This window comes from Eleutherodactylus coqui, chromosome 4, assembly GCF_035609145.1.
Source record: "Eleutherodactylus coqui strain aEleCoq1 chromosome 4, aEleCoq1.hap1, whole genome shotgun sequence".
Lineage (NCBI taxonomy): Eukaryota > Metazoa > Chordata > Amphibia > Anura > Eleutherodactylidae > Eleutherodactylus > Eleutherodactylus coqui.
In genome coordinates, this window is record NC_089840.1 from 146976773 (window position 1) to 146999104 (window position 22332).

Here is a 22332-nt window from a genome sequence, read left to right on the forward strand (position 1 = left end):
AGCTGTCACTCAAACTCGTTTGAGCGATCTTTGAGCAATCATCGGGCCGTTTAAATGGGCCTTTAGACTGGTGACATTTAATGGAAAGTTTACTTTATCTCTTTGTATTTCCCCCAACATTTCATTTTCCTCTTGAATACAGTGGAGAAAAATTAGATTTGCTTTTTCCTCATCACCCATTACAATTCTTGCATCAATACTTTTTAAAGGGTCAACAATTTCTGGTTTAAGCCTTTTTTCTATTTATATAATTCAAGAACATTTTAGAGTTTGGTAACTAAACTTAGGGTAACCAAACTTTTTCAAAAGCTTCTGACTAGTGGTAGTGACATTTCATAAGTTTTGTTTAGTCAGTCCAGGTGCTGAGACCCCAACCGATCCTTAAAACGAATAGGCAGAAGCATTCATCTGAGTACTGTTTCTTTTGGCTATTTCCTTTACTGCTTGGAACGGTGTACAGATGCCATATTAAAGCAATAAAAAAAGGGAAAAGGGGGCTCACCTCTCCTGCAGTACCTCGGCATAACAGAGAAGAAAAGATGGAGCTGAATCCTATTGATGCCGTTGGCTAGCGGCTGTGATATAGTTCAAAATGTATGTGATAAGAGGACAGCTTCAACAGCTTTAAATCTTCTTCATTGTTTTAAAAGAGAATATAGCTCACAAACAGTGTTCAAGGAATGCTGGATGCATTTCGGATGGTGGCTGTTGACAATGGGTTTCACATACATTTATTTTTGTAGTGCTACAAAATTGTGTGATTTTGTAGTCCGTGTGAATAAGGACTTATGTGCAGTCCTGTTCCGTGTTCAGTGTCGTGTCCTATGTGTGTTTTGTGCACTTCTCCAGGCTCCTAATCAGGGATAGCCAGGTCCCAGATGAAGACATTGGGTCTGTCCTTACTGGGACAATCACCCCACTTTTAGGCAGGGGTGCCCTGGTTAGTAAAAGACAAGGATCCTTCTATCTTTGCCTGGAGAGGTGCAATTGGTCTATGCAACACTATGTAAGTGATTGCAGTTTTAAATAGGACACTTCTGCGTCAGCACAGAGGTAAGGCACTTTAGTGCGCTGAGCAGACGTAACATTTGCCTTAGTAATAGAATTTCTGTGGCTTCTATGATATTTGAAGGCCTATGGAAAACCCCTATGAGGATTTTACTATTGGTTTTCCCTCCATGTATTACCCATTACCCTCACATATATATTCCCGTAGTGTGGGCTTTAAACAAGACTTTACATAAAGACAAATCCCTCATCTTTTCCATTTTTACAATCCCTTCTGAACAGACTATAGCCCTGTAAGTTCACTGCCTAGTCACAGCTTTCTTCCAACCAGGTCTCAGTTATTCCTGCTATACGATAACTCTCCACAGACATTAGTAATTCCAGTTTACAGTTTAAGGAAACATTGACAATTACAGGTGGAACTAGTAAAGTGTTGTCAAATCTTTACTAGAAATAGGGCAACTTTTCATGTACACACAGAACAACTTGTTCTGAAAAGTCACCTGAAATGACGGCTATGCTTTTAGTAAAGTCTAAAGTAAACATAAAGACAATATTATGTACAGTATATGATACCTCATCTCATGGCAGCACATGAGCTTGCTAAAGATGAGTTAAAACGTTCTTTATTCTTTTTTTTTACTAAACACAGGCAATAAATTTATTTCCTTCTAATAGATTTAAAGCATAATGAAAAAATGATGGTTGTCTATATGATATAGAAGAGTAATAACAGCATAAAAATATGTGTTATAATGTAATTATTGCACTGTGTGTTTCAACATTTTTATTTTGTTTTCCCTAACAGTGGGTTGTTTTACCCTCCAACCTCGGCTGAATCTGCTTTGGCTTTCTAATGTGCCATAATGGATCTGGATACAGAAATATTTTAAAATCTTGTTGTTTGTACTCAGAGAATATGGGCTAATTCAGCAACTTCTACATATCTCCCTTCACCATGCTCCTGAAGTAAACAGGCGTTGAAGTATGTGTGACATGTCTTGTGCCAGTGAATATCTGCCATCCACAGTCTGGTACAATGCAACATAATTAAGTGTCCGCTTCCTGTGACTGATCTCTCACTATGTGGCTATCCTGTTTCTTCTGGCCACAACTGTTTTGGGCCTTCAATCTCTGCTTTCTTGGAAAAATGCTGACAGTATTAGAAGCATCTCCATTGAACTGCCAGGATACTTGTGTCTGCGCAAGCGATGTCATCACTTGCTCCAAGAAGGATCTGGCTGTGGTTCCTAGTGGTCTACCAAAGTATTTAGCAATGTTGGACCTCACTCACAATAATTTGGTGCGTCTGAGGGCTGAATGGACTCCGGCTCCACTTACAAGACTACATACCCTATTGTTATCACACAATCATTTGACTTTTGTATCATCGGAGGCTTTCTATTTGACCCCGAATCTACGTCACCTAGACCTGTCCTGTAATAAATTGCGACTACTTGATGAGAATGCATTTAGTGCTTTGGAGAATCTAGAGGTTCTTGTTCTCTTTAAAAATGCAATTATAGATATTGATCGCAGTGCTTTCGATGAGATGAAGCATCTGCAGAAGCTTTACCTGAGCTACAATTTAGTGACACGCTTCCCCATAGAACTGGTGAGGGATGGAGAAAAATTACCCGAGTTGACATTACTTGACCTCTCCTTTAATCAAATGAAGAGTCTCCCAGTGCCACAACTGCGGGTGCTGCCGGCCTGGCTGTCCAACAGGCTGTACTTACATGGAAATCAACTGACCTGCAACTGTGAATTGTATGGACTGTACTGGAACTGGCACGTCCGGCAGCTGGCGTCCACTGTGGACTTCCGGGAACAATTGCGCTGTTACCCGCCCTCCCAGCAAAGAACTGTTACTTTAAATGTATTTGCCCTTAATGAAAATGAATACATGAACTGCAGCATTGTGCGAGAGAGTGGAATGGAAGTGTATCTGGAGGACACCGTGGTTTTAAACTGTGACACTAAACAAAGAGATATAAGCCAGATATGGATGACGCCAAGCAATGAGGTGCATAGACAGTACGATGGCGCTGAAACTAACAGCAGCATATCTGTTCTGAATAATGGCAGTCTACAAATCAGACATATCCGTTTGGAGGACAGGGGCACGTATACTTGTTATGCCCAAGGTGAGGCACAGAATGAGACACTGTATGTGACTCTCAGCGTCTTCAATTTGACGAGACACGTGCACCCGGATACACTTAATACTGCGTATACCACTCTTGTGGGCTGCGTGGCTAGCGTCATCCTAGTCCTTATCTATTTATACATGACACCTTGCCGCTGCTGGTGTAGAACAGGTGATAGAGGTCAAGGGGAAGATAGGGACAGTATACGCTCCTCAGTTCTCAGTGCAACACCTAACCATGAGACTACCAGTGAGAAAGCAGCACTCAGTCGTCATGTGGCTTTTCTGGATCCGCCCGAAGACCTTCGGGGTCAAAATGGAAAACTTAAACCAAATGGCTCACAGGATGCACTTGGAATAAAGAACAACTCATTACAACCTTCATCTCCGCAAAGGAAGTTGTCAGATCCTGGATCAATAAGTTCTGTGTTTTCTGATACCCCTATTGTAGTGTGAGGGGATAGATACTCAGAAATGGTAAATTAGGAATGGTTGCAAAGATCTCATAAGTAACCTCCAACTCTAGAATTCTTATTTAAAAAAATCTCCTGAAAGCGCATGTGCATGTCAGGTTAGTCATGTTCAAAGACCGGGAGAAAAGTGAAAGCGGCGAGAAAAGGTTCTAAAACTGAATTGGTCATGTTAGTGTGGTAAGAATATTTAAGACATTTAAGAACGTAGAAAAGTATCAAACACTTAGGAGTAGTAAGTAGATGGAGATCACAAGTACCTCGAGGGATATTGAAGACCTTGCTGAACTACATGTATTAAATCTAGTCTAGCTGTAAACATTTTATACAAATGGAAACAATAGTATAAGATTAAATGTAGAGTTCCAACTCATAATATCAGCAAGTAGACCCAACTAATAGGATCAGCATGTAGACCCAACAATCTATGTAGGAGAAATGTCAGGATAATATTTTTGTATTATCTTATTTGCCATAACTGCTTTGTTAAACACAAATCGAACTACTTGCCATAACTGTTAGGTGCTGATGACATAAAAGACAACTCCATAGGGCGGCGCTTATTGTCCCCAAGTCTGGAGTCCATATTAAGCATCAGTGATAACTAAGAATGACCATAGACTCCTGCTGGTGGTCAGTAATGAAAAGCACAAGCTTTTAAAGTAGCTTATAAGTAATATAAAGTTACTGAAGTTAATAAACTGTTCACTTAGTGATTGGTATAATAGCTAGCACAGGCTTTCACATTTATCAAAATATCCAGAAGACGCCCATCCTGCTTCCTGCCCCCCTATAAGTGACAGTCTGTAGTAATTACGAATTTGTAGTTATGTCTGGTGTAGAATTGGCTGAAAACTGACTGTTGTGTAAAGTGAAGCAGCTATATAAGCACACTCAGCCACGTTCCATCACCTCCTTGTATGTGATCCCCTCTTGTTCTACAGGTGCTCGCAACTACATTTTATTTATGTAAGGTGGTTTGGCAGTTTAGCATTACAGAAATTGCTTCTGGATGCTGTATCATTAGTACAACCAATATTCAGTATTGTTTCCTATTTACCTCATTCCCACCTCAAGGTTCAAAATCTGAATGTGCCAAAAGATGGCTTAGGCTGCTTTCATGTCTGCGTTGGGGGTTCCTTGGCTGTAAGGATCATATAATCACAGAATGGTGGAGTTGGAAGGGACCTCTGGGGTCATCAGGTCCATAGAATGCTAGAGTTGGAAGGGATCTCCAGGGTCATCAGGTCCAACCCCCTACTCAATGGAGGATTACTAAATCATCCCAGACAGATGTCTGTCCAGCCTCTGTTTGAAGACTTCCATTGAAGGAAGAACCCAATTACGGTGGAACCAAACCGCACCAAATGGACCCCATTGATTATACTAAGGTCCATTCAGTTTCCATTCAGCTGTTCCGACAAAAAAGTATTGCATGCAGCTCTATTTCTTCCAGTATTTTGTGCCGAATCTGCGATGGTTCCAGCGTGGATATGAAAGCAGCCTAACCGAATTATTTACTCTATTCGATGCATGGTACATAAAGCTATCTTCAGCCGCCTATATAATTTACAGAGCTGTTGGTTGAATCCAATTCCCCCAGGCATGCATTCGTGGAGTGAGGGAAAGCAATCAGGTCCTGCAACACCCCTATAGAAAGGGTTGGGCGTAATGAAATACAATATATGCCGTTGGGGTTGCTTAATGGTCAGCCAATCCTGCCGAAATTGGCTGGTTCAGCAGAAATGTACCTAAAGCAGAGTGTACGGGCACCTTTAGTCTTTAGTTGTCATTCTAAGGACTAGGTTTTGGATTATCACATTGAATTAATCAGTGATTTGCTACCATGTTCATACTTGTATATGGAGATTAGCTAAAATCTCTTTATTTTAGCTATTAATCTCATACTTAAATTACATTTACACAGGCGAGTGAGATATGGGGCCGAGTTTTTTGACCCGATATCCCGTTTGCCAATGTGTGTTTCTCACGGCGAAGCAAAGCATTTTTGATTAAAAACCACATCACATCACTTCTGTGAAATTGCAATCCTCACGTGTTTCATGTGCGTCAAAAGATCGCAAATGTTTCCCATTAATTTCAGTGGGAAACATTGCATCGCACTTGCATGCTCATCGCACAGCATGCAAGTGCCATGTGATGGCTTTTAAGGGCTCCTGCAGATGAGCGATTTTGAGTGCATTTTTGCATGTGCAAATTGCCTGCACAATCCGCAGACACTAGAGCCCATTGATTTCAATGGTTTTCCTCACAATCAGTGTTTTTGCGCCCGCATTTCTGTCGGGCGGAAAAATACGCAACATGCTCTATTTTTGTGTGCATTTGCGCACCTGATGCTCAATTAGAGTCTATGGGGGTACACAAATGTACACCTTGTCAGCAGTAAATTACGATTGAAACTGTGCGATTTTATGGTGTTAAGTCCTAATTAGGCTGCTAAGCCAGTTCAAATCCGGCACAGGTGTCTCCGGCGCTAATGTGAACGGACCTGGCAGTGCAAAAATGTAAAGTACGATTCACAGCACACGTACAAAAGCAAGTATTCGCGCTCCATTTAATGCAATCGCATCATTCTCTCACAAGAGTATATATACATACGCTAGTGTGCAGGAGCCCTAAGGTCCCATTCAAAACAATAGGCAAGGCGTTCTAGGGTAATGCCCCAAAATAGAACATGGTGGGATTTTTTCCCCCCACAGTGAATGCTACAAGGAAAGAATCATTAGTGTGGATGGATTTCTTATTTGCACAAGTTTTGTGGTCATCGAATCGTACAGAATTCATGCAAGAATATTGTTTGTGTGAATTAGCCCTTATATGTAGCAATTTACCTTAAATTGGCTATACAGATAAAATAGCTGTTCAGCCAACAACCATCTCCTTGGCCTCATAAGAAATATTCACAGGGAGAAAGGAAAAGAGACACAAACTGTGAGACCCTTTTAGCAGATCTTATTTTCTGGTTGCATCCCATGTCCGAGTCTCCCCAGACGGTCTCTATCCCTATAAATATTGAATTGTAAGTGCATTCTACTTACAATACTACTTACTACATTACTTAAAGGGGTTGTCTCGCGGCAAACATCAAAATTTTACATTCCCCCATTCCCCCTGTCCCCCCCTGGCATAAAATAGCAATTTAAAGCGGTTTTTAAACCGCTTGCTACTCACCGATCCAACGAAATATGGAGTTATAAAAATTTTCTCCCTAAGATGGCCGCCGGTCCTTTCCTAGGGATGCACTGCGGTTTTCTCCCATGGTGCACCGCGGGTCTTCTCCCATGGTGCACCATGGGCTTTGTGCGTTCCATTGCCGATTCCAGCCTCCTGATTGGCTGGAATCGGCACACGTGACGGGGCGGAGCTACGATGACGACGCGGTGACCAGCTCTCCGGCACGAGCGGCCCCATTCACCAGCCAGAAGCACGGACTGCGCAAGCGTGTCTAAAAACGCCAGAAGACATCAGAATTAGACAACCCCTTTAATGTAGTAAGTGTAACTCAAGCATCAGAATTCTCTCTCATTGCTGAAGGACAATCAGATCCTTGAAGCACTAGACAAGTTTTGGAATACTCTTTCTCTCCAGGACAACCTGGACTTTTTGCCTCCCAGGGATGTGTTCACATGTCGCTGATTTGCTGCAGATTTTGTTACAGATTTTACCCTTTAATTTGAATTCAGTTGAAAGTCTGAAACCTACTGTAGATCTGCACCAAAATCCGCAGCAAATCAGCGACGTGCGAACAAACCCTAGAGGAGAAAATATACAAAGGTTCATTAATTCCTGACTATGGCCGGTTTCACACGGCCAAGAATCTCACTTGAATTTGGTCCGTTATTAGACTCACAAAACTTGCGTGAATATGAACCCCATTCTTTGGAATGGAGTCAAATACATGAGCGATGTCCTAATTTACATAGCATGTACTCTCTTTTCACGTTCCTTGCAACACATCCCCCGTTGTTTTCAACGGGACGGTATAACACATCACATGCCGTACGATGTGCACATGAGTGCAATGCGAGGTTTCCCTTGCTAAACCCAAACACTTGCCGACCCTCTTAAGCGCCTGAAAGCCGCACCAGAGGATTCTTACCTCACAGAAGTGATGGGAGGCGTTTTTCAAACCCGTCGATGAGTGCGATATCGGGCCAAATCTTTGGCGAGCTTCTCGACCTGATATCGTGCTCGCCCGTGTGTAGGTAGCCTATGTGAGAGTTCAGGTCATTTCCATACATTCCTAACACATGTGGACATACCAGTTTTACTTGCAAGGCACTAATCTCCTCTCAGGGACCTTTCACATGGGACGGAATATTCCACAACGTAGAGAATACGGCGTCCTGCGGAATATTTAGACTAAAACCTGCTCTAATGATATGAGGATTTTGATGCAGAGTTGAAAATAGCAGATCCCGTCCAGCAATCCCACATCATGATCCGCAGTTAGGAGTGTGGATTTTGGACGGAATATTGCGTCTCAATGAAAGGTCCCTCAGAAATAATCTCCAGCTAATAGATCTACTTATATTTGCCTTTTGTATCCTTGTAATCAATCACATGCCCACAACATTTAGCTAAAGACCAATGCAAATACATCTAGAGAATGAGAGTTCTACCCCCTTCTGGATCTTTGTTAGGAAGGAAACATTTGATAAACTATATGACTATGATAATATTATACTCAGGAAAGTTAGACAGTAGAAGCAAACCGATATAAAGTATCTCATCTCATCTGCAGCGGATGCATCACACAACTGGTACACAAGTACAACCTGGTTGTGTGACGTCAGGCTACAACAGCACAATAGAAGCACTAAATTAATCTTTCCTATTGCTAAATCTATCTAGAGTGCAGCCATCAGACAACACGGACTGATAAGGTGGTGTTATCGTAGATTCTGCTTCTCTGGAAGGGAAGACTCGTATCGTTGTTTCCAAATGTTATATTTTGCTTATATAATTCCTCCTATAATATTTGGGTCTTCTGTGGTTTTTGTATGTTAGATGCTTGAAAACTTACAAGTGGCGTCTTACAAATATCTAGCAAAATGTTAGGGACCTTTCACACGGGACGGAATAGTCCGCATGACACACTACAAGCTGCTGTAATTTCCGCACCACAATCTGCAGCTACCTCTGGATTTTGGTAAAGAATGGGAAGTGGCTGTTTGTTAGTCTGCATCAAAAGTTGCCATTAAAGTAGTTTTACACCGGTGATTGCGATATCGCCGCAAGAAAATTATGGGAGATCGCGTCTTTGTTCACGCAATTTTTAAGAGTCAGTGCTGCTTTTTCTCGCAAAAACATCGCTGCCGCTTGCGATTTTCTCATGCGATTTTGCTGCAGTTTTCTTGCGCAAAAGTCAATAAGAGTTTCTAATGTTAAAAACGCATTGTATTGCACGAAAATTGCAAGTTTGTTGCAATGCGATGTAAAGGAGGCTTCATAGGGAAACATGGGCGATAAAAAATCATAAAACGCAAAAATTAGGATATGCTGCAATTTTGTTTTATCACAACATCGTACGAGTGAAAAAAATCACAAATGTGAAGGCAATCATTGAAAATCATTGGTTTCATAACTCTGCATTTTAATTCACTCTCGTATCGCGCAAAAATCGTGCGATTTTATTGAGCATGTGAAACCCCTTTATAAGGGTGCCATGACACTTGTGAGAAAATCACACGTTTTTTGAGCAATGCAAGAATGAGTGAAAATGCAGAATCAAGGTGACTACCCACTAGCGTTTGCGAATTTGCAGCGTTTTATTTTTTCCAGGTGTCTATAGGGCTCTCTAATGTTAAAAACGCATTGCGGCAAAATCGCAATTTTCCGCGAAGTCCCATAGACCCCTGGAGAAAAAAAACACTGTGAATTTCGCAGTGAAAAAACACTGTAGTGGGTAGTCACCCTTAGGGCTTCTTCACACTGGCGATTGCAATTTTGCCACAAGAAAATTGCGGCAAAATCGTGTCTTTGTACCCATGGTTTTTGAGCATCAGCAATGATTTTTCTTGTGAATAATCTCACATCACTCACTCACTCTTACATCGTTCGATCTTATCGCAAGTATGAAAGCGGCCTTAGGGGGCCTTCACACTTGCGATAAAATTGTGCAATTTGAGAGCATGTGAAAACGCAGAATTATGAAACCCATGCTTTTCAATGGTTTCCTTCATATTTACTATGTCTTCACTCATGCGATGTGGAGTGAAAAAAATCATGGTATGTCCTATCTTCAGAATGATTTTCAATGGTTTCCTTCCCATTAGCTATGTTTTTACTGATGCGATGTTGCAAGAAAAAAAATTGCAGCATGCTTTATCTTTATGCGATGTGCCTTTTTTTTTTATCTCCCATGTTTCCCTATGGAGCCCCCTTTTTATCGTATCGCAAAGCACGAATCTGTGATTTTCATGCAATGCGTTTTTAACATTAGAAAGTCCATTTGTCTTTCCTGCAAGATAATCACAGCAACATCACAAAAAAAATAAAAAAGCATCACTGGTGCTTGACCAAAGACACGATTTTGCTGCACTTTTATTGCCGCAAAATTGCGATCGCCACTGTGAAGGAGCCCTTAGAACTGTAGATCTTGGGGTGGAATTCTGCAGCTGCGGATTTGGCTGTGGCGTAATTCTGTCCCGTGTGAAAGGTGCTTTTTCTAGTCAGTTGTCTTCTGTGTCATATTGTTTATTTTGTCTCTGTGTAAGCTAATAGCTGCATGATGCAATCAAGACCACATTGCCTCTTCTAAGTAGTATTAGCCACTCAGGAAATGCTTTTCAAAAGACCCATCTGATGTTTTTGGAGATGTTTTCCTGTTGTTGTCTTGATACGTGCAAAAATGAATAGTTAATTAATTACATAAACCTAGATACTAAAAGGTCATGCAAATCCCATGAATGACTGACAGCTGTGAATTCGGTGTGGAATTCTGCAGCTCTGGATTTGGCTGCGTCCTGCGATGTAACTCCATCCTGCGTGAAAGTTTCAAAGGTGTCATTCTGAAATAATAGTTGGAATATTTTCCCATATTTTTCCATCTATAAATAAATGCCCCGGACGTGTCATGATGTAATACGGAGGAAATCATTTCTTGTGTGGCTAAGATAACAGAAAAAGTCAAAGAAAAATATACAGTGTTAATTTATGGATTGTTTTTATTGTGTTTGTCAGTTGTGAAAAAAAAATGAACTCAAGCAGAGAATTCAGGCACTTTATCTGTGATATCTGTTTCGAATTGGAGATATGCCATATACTGTACATTCATTAATGTCTACAATCTGCCTTCTCTGTTTCTCTTTACTATTTCTGTCTTACTGTATGTCTTCCCCTGTAAGCAGAAGAGATCTGCTCCCTGTACGGAATATATATACAAATATATATATATATACATATATAAATATAGATCCTACTTTATTTCCTTACGTCCAGCACTCGGCTGAATTGTTCTGATAGTCGCAATCTGAAAATAAATATTTCAGTATATGATCTCTGCAGCCTAGACTTTTTGTAAATGCATGAAAAGATATACAGCGTCCTTACACTGAGAAAACAAAGAGGGGTCCAAAGGGGGGGGATTTGCCATGGAATTTCCTTGGTATGGAAATTCTGCACGTTTACAGAAGCTGCAAAGTGAATGAGATTTTGAAAATCTTGTCCACAAGCTGCGGAAATAATCCATACAAAACCCGTGTGGAAATTGACAAGCAGAGATGGCAAAAAATTGACAAAATTCAATTCCGCAGCATGTCAATTTCATCACCATTTCCACAGCAAATTTCACCTCTTCTTAATAACGTCTCAGTCAAACGAGCGGTTCTTTTTGTGCGCCTATGTGCGCAGAAAAAATGCGCTCCACGGATGTCCAAAATGCGCGTGATTGAAGCTCTATGCTTTTTTTTACATATGCCCAAAATAGTGTGTGCAGGCCTTCAACGGGCAAAGTTTCAGATGCCCGTTCAGTGGAGCAGCTGTGCTTGTAGAAGCGCAGCTGCTCCACGAAGGTCCCCTCATCACTGAACACTGTGACATCACTGTCACAGTGCTCAGTGATGATGAGACTTCCTGCGGGCATGAAAGACTCCCCTGCCACAGCTGTCACAGCACAGTTGTGGCAGAGGACCGCAATGCTATCCCATTGCTTTCAATCGGGCCGGTGCTGCTGCCGCCCCATTGAAAGCAATGGGATTAAGGCAACCCCTGCAGCGATGATATTTGGGGGGTGGCTTAAAATATAAGCCCTACCCCAAAAATCATCCCTAAGTGGAAGGAGGGAACTGTCACATTCAGCTCTCGGCACTTCTGATTGGCTGAACAGAGGCACACATATTTTGTAGCAGGGCTTTGGTCTATCATCCTGAAGACTGTGGGGCTGTTTAATGTGAAATATAGAATCTTGGGTTTGTTGTTATGGAGTTGTTGTGGTGTTGATGTCATTCTGCAATTAAAGTCTGCATAACAGAACGCAATAAATTCCCCAAGACTTTCCTCAGAACACATTCTGCACTAAATGACAAACTGTGCCTCTGCGCTGCATCCTGCGTACAATTAAATGCGAAAGGTCAGTTACAGCAGCGCTGCCTGCAGGTTCATAGTTAGATATGTTGTTCCATGAAAGGCTTGTTTTCTTAAGGCCGGCTTCACACAAGAGTAAGGATATTTGTACCCGCAGGAGTTGACATATATTTTGCTGGTTTTTGTGTGCGCAAGGCATGATGCTCTCAGCCATTTAAATGGCTAATTTATCTAATGAGTTCAAGATGTGTTCTTTTCTTGCACATTTACGCAGCATTTCATTGACTTCTATGGGGACTTTTGGTGTGCAGATGTGCAGGAAAATAGATCATAGGTGCAGCATGCTGGCTCACAACCCACATAGAATTTAGCCACACGGGCACTGACAACCTGGCCTTCCTCAGCATTTTAAGCCAGACTGCTTGCTGCAAAAATAATGAAAATTATCGATAAATATGATTACTGTTTAATATTTTGACCAAAATACATATGCTCATTTAAAATGAGCTAATCCTGGTCCATGCTCTTTGTTGCAGCTGTCCAGACTCCTTATGCCCCACCCACATGCGCTACCGGTGCTCATTTGTGTGAGGACCTTATATAACACATTTATTAAGGTAAAATGATTTTAGTGAAGAATATTTAATTCCTTTATTTACAGAGTATTTTGTCTTGTTTGCAAAGCAAAATCTATAATTCCTGCAGAAACTGTTCTTTCAGCAATAAATGTTGCACCAACCGCTCTCAGGCCGCTGCAGCTTCCACTGCTGATCAGGGAGACTCGTGCGCAGAACCTACTAATCTCTCATTAGAACTCAAGATTCTATATTTCACATTAAACAGCCCCCCAGTCTGCAGAATGATAGACCAAAACCCTGCTACAAAATATGGGCGCCTCGGTTCAGCCAATTAGAAGTGCCGAGAGCTGAATGTGACAGTTCCCTCCTTCCACTTAAACTCCTATAGAAGAGTTAGCATTTTCGGATTTCAGACTGGAGAATGCACAGACTGATGATATACTTCTGGTGGCCTAGGTTTATGTGTAGAAATTAAAATAGGAGTTTAAACATATGTATTTGGTTTGCATAGTACACAATAACATAAAGGTCTGAAGATATAAAAAGCATTCATGACGTTTTCCACATAAACCTACATGACCAGGGCAATACTGGCCATTATGGGGATTAAGCCTCTATATGCTTTTTAACAAAAAAAATTCCAAAATATATTTTAAAAATGTTGTGAAAGAGGCCTTATAAATTAGATATCTATAATGATAGGTAATATTATATCTATTATTATAGTTATCTAATCTATATATTAATATCTACAATTATAATCTCTTTGAAACACTGCAAAATTGTAAGAACTTCTGCAACTTTTCCTTCAGATTGTTTGGTAATTGTTATAGGGAACCTGTCATCATGTTCATGTTATAGAGCCGGAGGAGCCAAGCTGCCAGATATATAGTTTTATGGGGAAATATTCAGCAGAACTTGTATTTTATTAATTTGTATCTCTGCACATTCTGAGCTGAAGAGTCCAGTGGGCGGAGCTATCGGTGATTGACAGCTATCTGTGTATGTACAGTCATACACAGATTGGTCCAATGGAAAGTGGTTAAAGAAAACACTTCTATGAAAAATACTATGACAACACTGCATTTAACCCCTTCCCGCTCCAGCCAGCTGTAGTCTTCCTGGCCAAGCCCAATTTTTCAAATCTAACATGTGTCACTTTAAAGTTACCCTCTGATCCTGGAGAAACAAAGATAGACGCACTGCTTTTCTGACTAGATGATGCACACTGTGTATTAGTAGCATCAGTAGTCTTAAGGCCCATTTAGACGTGACGAGTGATGGGCAAACGATGCCGACACTCATCTCTGCACATACTAGCGCCTATGCACCTGCAAGAGAGCTAGTATTACTGGCTCACAGCGGGAGGCTGGAGGAGTTTTCTCTCCTCACACTCCCCCACTGCTCTCCATTGCCCTAACATAGCGGCCGTTCAATACAGCTGCTATTTACACTGAGTGATCAGCTCATCATCCATCGTTTATGCAGCAAATAATGCCTGACACTCGTCCCATCTAAATGGGCCTTTAAGCTGCCTGTCCACAGGCGATAGTTCATTGCGTGGCCCCGATGTCCAAGAGCGGAGAATAATAGCGATTCTCCGCTCGCGGGAATTAAATCGCGGCATGCTGTGATTTGCCACGATTCTCCGCAGTGAGCCTATTTGTCAGATAGGCTCACCACAGAGACCTGACAGCACTCGGCGGTGGAATATCACTAGCGATAGTCCGTCACAGCCGTGGACAGGGGGCCTTAGACACTACATGCTGACTGATTAGCACTGCTCATGTGGACAGCACTGCCAGTCAGATCACCATGTAGTGCTTTGATTTTTTTTATGTTGTTTTTGTGAGACTTAATGATGAAAAGCACAATGGCTAGTTGCACACAGGCGATCGTCTTTTTCCCCTGGTTTTTTAAGCTTCAGCGCTGCTTTTTTCGCAAAAACATTGCTGCCGCTCACGATTTTCTCACTTGTTTTTATTGTGTGATTTTCTAGCGTGAAGGTCAATAGGACTTTCTAATATTAAAATCGCATTGCAACGCAAGTTCCTGCTTTGCGATGCGATTAAAAAGAGGCTCCATAGGGAAACATGGGAGATTTTAAAAATCGCACATCGCAGAAAGATAAAATATGCTGCAATTTTTTTTCTTGCAACATCGCATCATTGAAAATATCGCTAATGGGAAGAAAACCATTGAAAATCATTGGTTTAATAAATCTGCTTTTTTTTTATATATATATTCTTTATTTTTGATTGGTTTGAAAAAATGGGGAAGGGGGGTTACAGAAAAGAGAAATTAGGGGAAACAATGGATAATCACTAGAGATGAGCGAGCGTACTCGGAAAAGCACTACTCGCTCGAGTAATTTGCTTTATCCGAGTATCGCTGTGCTCGTCCCTGAAGATTCGGGTGCCAGAACGGAGCGGGGAGCTGCAGGGGAGAGCGGGGAGGAACGGAGGGGAGATCTTTCTCTCCCTCTCTCCCGCCCGCTCTCCCCTGCTCCCCGCTGCGACTCACCTGTCAGCCGCAGCGGCACCCGAATCTTCAGGGACGAGCACAGCGATACTCGGATAAAGCACATTACTCGAGCGAGTAGTGCTTATCCGAGTACGCTCGCTCATCTCTAATAATCACAAATAAAATAGACAATCAATATACATAACAAATGGAACAGTGATAGCTCTGATGAGGGTACCTCGAGAGATGGCCTCTGACAGGTGGAAGCCGGGTATATAGTGTATAACGGGTTAATGTGTGGATAAGGAGAAACCTCGTCTGTTAAGGGGTAGTGGTGGGTTGTGGAGATGGGTTGTGAACTTGTGAATAAAGGAGAGCCAGATGTTCCAAAGGTTATCATGCTTTTTTTACTCACTCTCGCATCATGCGAAAATCACCAGTGTGAAACCACCCTAAGGGCGCCCACCCACTGGCGATTTTTTTTCCTTTGCGTTTTGCATTTTTTCTCAAGAGCAATTAGAATTGAATGTACTCCTGTCCACTTGCGTTTTTTTTTTCAGTCCGTTGCAATTTTTAACATAGGAACTGTCAGTTGCATATGTGTCCTTATTTTTCTCTTAATGCACCCATGAATGTCAATGGAAATTAACGGAAAAGGCGCGAAAAAGCCACGAAAAACGCCCGGAAAACACACCAAAAATGCGCGGAAAACGCTGCGTTTTTCACGCATGGAAATCGCAAACGCCAGTGGGTGGGCGCCCTAACTCTGGGATTTTTTTTGTAATTTTGCATCATTTTCTGTGTGCTATAAGTGACATGTCAATTTTATTTTGTGCATGTATTTAACTAAGGTAATACCCAATTTACATTGTTTTTGTAGGTTTTACTACTTTTGCACAAAAACTTTATATTTTCTGTCACCATTATCTGTCAGCCATAACTTTTTTTATTTTTCTGTCTAGAGAGTTATGTGAGAGCTCGTCTATTATTGCACAAGTTTACGCTTTCATTGGTACCGTTTTGGGGTACAGATTAGAGATGAGCGAGTATACTCGCTAAAGGCAATTGCTCGAGCGAGCATTGCCTTTAGCGAGTACCTGCCCGCTCGAGACTGAAGGTTCGGGTGTCGGCGCGGGGGAGCGGTGATTAGCTGCAGTCAGCAGGAGGGAGCGGGGGGGGGGGGGGGGGGGGGAGAGGGAGAGAGAGATCTCCCCTCCGTTCCTCCCCGCTCTCCCCCGCAGCTCCCTGCCCGCTGCTGGCACCCGAACCTGCAGTCTCGAGCGGGCAGGTACTCGCTAAAGGCAATGCTCGCTCTAGCAATTGCCTTTAGCAAGTATACTCACTCATCTCTAGTACAGATGTCTTTTGCGTTTTAAAGCCTGTGTCACATGGGCATATTTGTGCACTAAAATTTTCTGCATGTAATACACAGAATATGGAACCCACTGATTTCAAAGGGTTTGTTCACAACAGCGTATTTGGCGTGCGAAATTGCATTGCACAAAAAAACATAGCATGCTCTATCTTCCTGTGCATTTGCACAGGAAAAGAAGACAGCTTGAACTCAATAAATGAATTGGCCATTTGAATGGCTTAGAGCATCGGTGCGTGTTTTTTGTATGCACAATTGTGTACGCAGACGTGCGCAAACTACGTAACTGCTTGTGCAACACCGGCCTAATTGTGTGTTTTGAGAGCTGAGGTGAACAAAAAATGGTCAAATTATTTTTTGTTTCTTATCGAATGTCCTGGACCGTGTTAAATAAATGATACCTGTATTTTGTGGGGCATTACGATTTTCGTAATACCAAATTTATATATATATATATATATATTTTTTTTTTTTTTTATTTTTTTTTTATTTTTTTTTTAACATTTTACTACTTTGGCAAAATAAAAGCATTTTCATATTTTTCTGCATCACCATATTCAGAAAGAAGGTTTTTTTTATTTTTTTCATCTCCGGGGCTGTATGAGGGCTTTTTTTTTTGCAACATAATCTGATATTATTTGTAATATTTTGGGGTGCAAGTGACTTTTTGGCCCAGCAGAAAACAATGGATTTTTAGCATTACTAAAGAGGCATTACTGAGTGGGGGCAAAAATGGGTTATAAGTGGCACTTACCATGTGGCCTATACAGAAGGGGTTTCTTTTACTGTATGGGGCAATACGGGTGGCATTATAACTATCAGGGGTACTGATGATGGGGAGATTGTGTAGAATTGTGGAAAAATTAAGGAGGATGTTGGAAAATCGAGGAGCCAAAATGTCTGTGTCATTCTGCAGAGAAAAGTTATGACTAGAAAAAGTCTCATGGTGGTCTGGATCAGATAGGGAAGAAAGCTGAACAACTCCATTCAGACAGGAAATCACCTGTGATCACTGGATGTAAAGGTACTGTAATCACTTATTTAGTCTGGGAAAATTGTGTTGGGAGTCAGAGGTTTGGCTTACCGATTCCACAGTCCTGGTAAACCTGGATATCTACTATATGGTCACTGTATGGGGGTAATACTAGTCTTTGTATAGTGTTTTTTCTGCTGCAGTATGGTGGTATTCCATCATTATGTGGTAATATGTGATCATGGTCAGGCATTATTATTTGTCTCTTATATAATGTTATTATTGTTAATGCTGATTTTGGTATAGTGGGTTTTGTTCAATGACAGCATGGAGGTAATATGGATGGTAATAGTATTTGCACCTTGTATATATGGTATGTGATATTGCTTTAGTGTCTGGTCTGGGGTAATATATCAGTGCTAGTGTAGTGGCCCGGAAGGTCTTCCAGTATAGCCACACAATCATTTGTCCTGTAACACCTGGCTGTGGGCTCCTTGGAGACATAGAAGGTGCTGTATTTCGGAAAAACCCTATTTTCCCATTTCTTCTCAAAGCTAAAGCTAACTGCATGGTAACAGCTAGCTGCGTATTGGCTGCTTGTCATGATACCACTGATTGGTGGAGGGTATGGTGTGATAGTCCAGAATGGGAAAATATCAGGGTGAGGCAGGATATTAGGGGGAGGTGTAGACAGAAAGTACGGGAGTTAAGACAGGAAGTGAAGGAGGAGTTAGGAGTACAGTGAGGGAGTCAGAAAGAGGCAGTCCTCGGAGAAGGATGTGCAAGAGGAGTTCCACAGTGTGAGCAGTGATAACGTGTTCTGAGGTGGGAAGTCAGGATTTACGAACTTCCTAATCAACAGCCGTGTGGAGGATAAAGTTTGTGACCTGTCTACTAAACAGCCAGTTACACAAAACCTGGTGAAATCAAAGCCAGGGAAAGTGAAAGAGGCCCATCTTAAAATCAACTTCATTATCTGCCTTGTAGTTTTCCAGTGAAACCCCAGCAGATAACTAGGACTGTGGGAATTCTACTCTAGAGTCATATAGAAAGAGAGCGTTGAAGATTTACCTGTGTTATACTGAATTCAATTGTGAATCAACGTTTCATTTACTGCAAAGTAATATCTCTGTCACTACTGCAAAACTGCCATTGTTGTCGGTGTGAATACAGTGTCAGCTATTTCGTCGATAACCCTAGAAGTCCCGGATGAGGTGCTGGCATCACGTGACAAACCACCGTTAGTATTCATAGACTGTAAAACCCTTTTTACCACTGTGTGGCGACCAAGTCAAGCACCTTTGCCGCCATTGCCGGGAAAGATTGCAGAGCCACTGTTACATCCATCTTGCTTCCCCATGGTCTCCCCCACATTGGCGTGCCCCAACACGAACAGGCTACAAATGCCTCTGTGCCACACACACGTGGTTGCGGTAATGCAAAAATTTAAACGAACCGCATCTAAAGTAAAAGACTGTTTAAAATTGTCACATAGCGAAGCAAATCAACCCGGCAACCAACAAGCGCTTGCTAATGCTCCGGTAGTTGCCCTGGACCCCACGCTTGCTGCCCCTACAGTTGCCACAGCGTCTGCAGATGCCGCTCAGAGAGTGGCAGTGGCAGACGGCCACAGATACTTACAGCACCAGCGGAGCAGCAGCGCCCAACCTCCATCAGCAAGGCGAGCTGGGACAGCAGCAGATTAGTGGCCTGCCAGGACCTGCAGGGGAGCATTGTCTGCAGCCAATGAGGTACAGGGGGCATCACCCCCTGTCAGTCTTGTCTCCACTAGTACTTCCTGGTGGTGTCAAGATACAATAATACCAAACGCACCTATAACAACGTTGAGTATGAATATTCTCTGCAACTGTTATGCAGAGATGTTGGAGGCTTTACAGCGTACCATTCCTGCAGCATCTCAGGCTCAGCAGGCTGTGCTAAAGACCACAATAAAGGCACTAATTGCACAGCAGAGATTTGCCAACCAACAGGGTCATGTGGGCAGAGCCCGCGTAAAGGATGTCAGACCAGTTGTAGTCTCCCCTGAGTCTGAATTCCTGTTGTGCTCCCAGACACAGCCTTGCCTGTTTGGGCGTGAGTATGAGGCCTTAGCCACAGTCAAAGACGGGAGAATCCCAATCCGTCTGATAAATATTGGAAACATCCCCATTCAGCTAAAAAAATACATGGCCGTTCCACAAGTGTCCTTACTTTTACGTGTTAGATAGTGAAGAAACTAGTGTCCAGCAGGGGGTGCAGTCAATTCATCCAGATCCAAGTAGTTCACCAGCTTGGCTGAATGATCTTCATATAGGGAGATACTCAAACTTTTGCCACTCAGATTCAAGGTTTCAGAGATGTAGCTATTGAAAGGCAAGCTATCTTTAGTGAACACTGCATGGACTTGGTGAGGTAAAAGGCATCTCCCATACAATACCCATGTATGGCCATGCTTCCATTAAAGAAAGGTACCAACCTATTCCCTCTTCATCTTATCTACAAGTAAAAGCTATGATAAAAGAAATTAAGGAGAGTCAGATTATCAAAGAGAGCTATAGTCCCTGGGCTGCCCCTATTGTATTAGTAAAGAAGAAAGATGGGGGTATCCGATTCTGCGTGGATTACCGTAAGTTAAACAATATAACCTATAAGGATGCTTACCCACTGCCACGCATAGAAGAGTCCTTAACAGCCTTGGGTACAGCTGCTTACTTCTCCACCCTAGTCTTAACCAGTAGTTATTGGCAAGTGCCTATGAGTAAGCTAGATAGGAAGAAGACTGCTTTCACCACCCCCATAGGGTTATTCAAGTTTAATTGCATGCCATTCAGATTTTGCAACGCCCCGGGAATATTTCAAAGATTAATGAAGAGATGCTTAGTTTACAAAAACTTTAAGTCAGTCCTCTGGTATATCATTGTCTACTCAAAAAATTATGAGGACCACCTACAGCATTTGAGAGAAATGTCACTTGCTACAAACAAAAGTATGCTATCTCAGGCACATTGTTAGTGCTGAGGGAGTGTATCCTGACCCTGAAAAGGTTGAAGCAGTCAGAAATTGGCCCACTCCGAAAACACTCAAACATGTCAGAAGCTTTCTAGGCTTTGTAGGCTATTACCGGTGCTTCATACCTAATTTTGCCCAAGTAGCCGCCCCTCTACAAGAAGTCTTGAGAGGGCACTCCAAAGAAGTCCACAACAGACCTCTCTTGGGAAGAGGAACAAGCCTTTCAGATTCTCAAAGTAAAGTTAATTACCCCTCCTATCCTTGCGTATCCAGATTATACTGCCCTTTAATTTATATACAGACGTTAGTTTTAAAGGGCTAGGTGCAGTATTCAGTTAGATTCAAGACGGCAAGGAAAAAGTAATTGCCTATGCTAGTCGCTCACTGAAGGGATACGAAAGAAATGACCAAAATTATAGCTCGTTCAAGTTAAAATTGCTTGCGTTAGTTTGGGCATTAACCGAAAAATTTAAAGATTACCTAGCATCTGCGACATTCACCGCCTACACGAATAATAATCCAGTGGCTCATCGAAATTCAGCAAAACCCACAGCTCTAGAACAAAGATGGCTCTCCCAGACTGGCAAACTTCAATTTCAGTGTCAAATACAGAGCTGGAAAGACCAATACAAACGCTGAAACTCTCTCTAGGTTATCCAAAGTAATCGACTACTCCCCTGAGGAAGATCAGTGGGAAGAAATAGAAATGACCAAATTTGCAGTCCATCAGGCTCAACAATGTTGTTATTCGTTTACCAATGACTCTAATTCTCAAGGTATCACTGAAGCGGAAGAGGACCCAAAAGGGGTAAGTATGCGTTTTCACTGGGTGGGACCCTTAAAATATAACCTTTATTAATATTATTAATAAAAAGTCCTATCAGGACCAGCATGAAAAGACTAAAACCAAGACAAATACAAAAAACAATCTATGAATCAATGGCCAAAATAAGGGAATGTCCAGATAACATAGAGGATCTGGCATCTGGAGCATTGAAGATAGACTAGATATAGCTAAAGGTTGCCTATAATAGACATGCCTCTGCTGTGCTGCCCTGTACTGGCTAATTAGGTAGAGATGAAACTAGCTATGCTGACTACCTATGAGGAGTATAGTACGTCAGAGACTGCTAGTCTTTTTACCCCCATAAGCCCGAAGTTAAAAATAACAAAACAGCAGCGATACAGAGTCTCCTGCCCGGATGACCACTAATGTCCATTTTTAGCAATCAGTTCTGTCTCTGAACCCACTTATGGTTCCTGATGAGTTACATAGGACGAAACGTGTTGAACTAAAAAACAGACCATTCAAAGAGTTGCATATGACAGGAGTATACCGTATATATCTCCACCTGATTGCTAGTACTCCATATATGTGGTGGCAGACAGAATCTGCTGCTGCACCACATAAGGTGGAGTACTAAAAAAAAGACCATTCATAGAACAGAACTTTATTTGATGAAGAGTTGCATAAGACAGAAGTATTTATATCTCCACCTGATCGCCAGTATTCCATATATGTGGTGGCGGACAGAATCTGCTGCAGCACCACATAAGGTGAAATATTATGGACACATAATAGTCTTGCTATATTTCAGGCTACAAGAACTGATGCACAATCACGTGTTTAACTAGTAACCATACATAGGATCCCAGCAGACGCCAGGTCCTCTATGTAATCTGGACATTCCCTTATTTTGGCCATTGATTCATAGATTGTTTTTTTGTTTTTGTCTTGGTTTTAGTTTTTACATGCTGGTCCT

The 22332-nt window shown here is 41.9% G+C and overlaps 1 protein-coding gene across 1 annotated transcript; it reads left to right on the plus strand.

Annotated features, from left to right (window-relative positions):
* The first annotated feature begins 1946 nt into the window (after positions 1 to 1946).
* On the plus strand, positions 1947 to 4272 carry AMIGO1 (adhesion molecule with Ig like domain 1). Its single transcript, XM_066598688.1, has one exon. The coding sequence runs from the start codon at positions 2093 to 2095 to the stop codon at positions 3611 to 3613; it is 1521 nt and encodes a 506-aa protein (XP_066454785.1). The 5' UTR covers positions 1947 to 2092; the 3' UTR covers positions 3614 to 4272.
* Positions 4273 to 22332: the final 18060 nt, after the last annotated feature.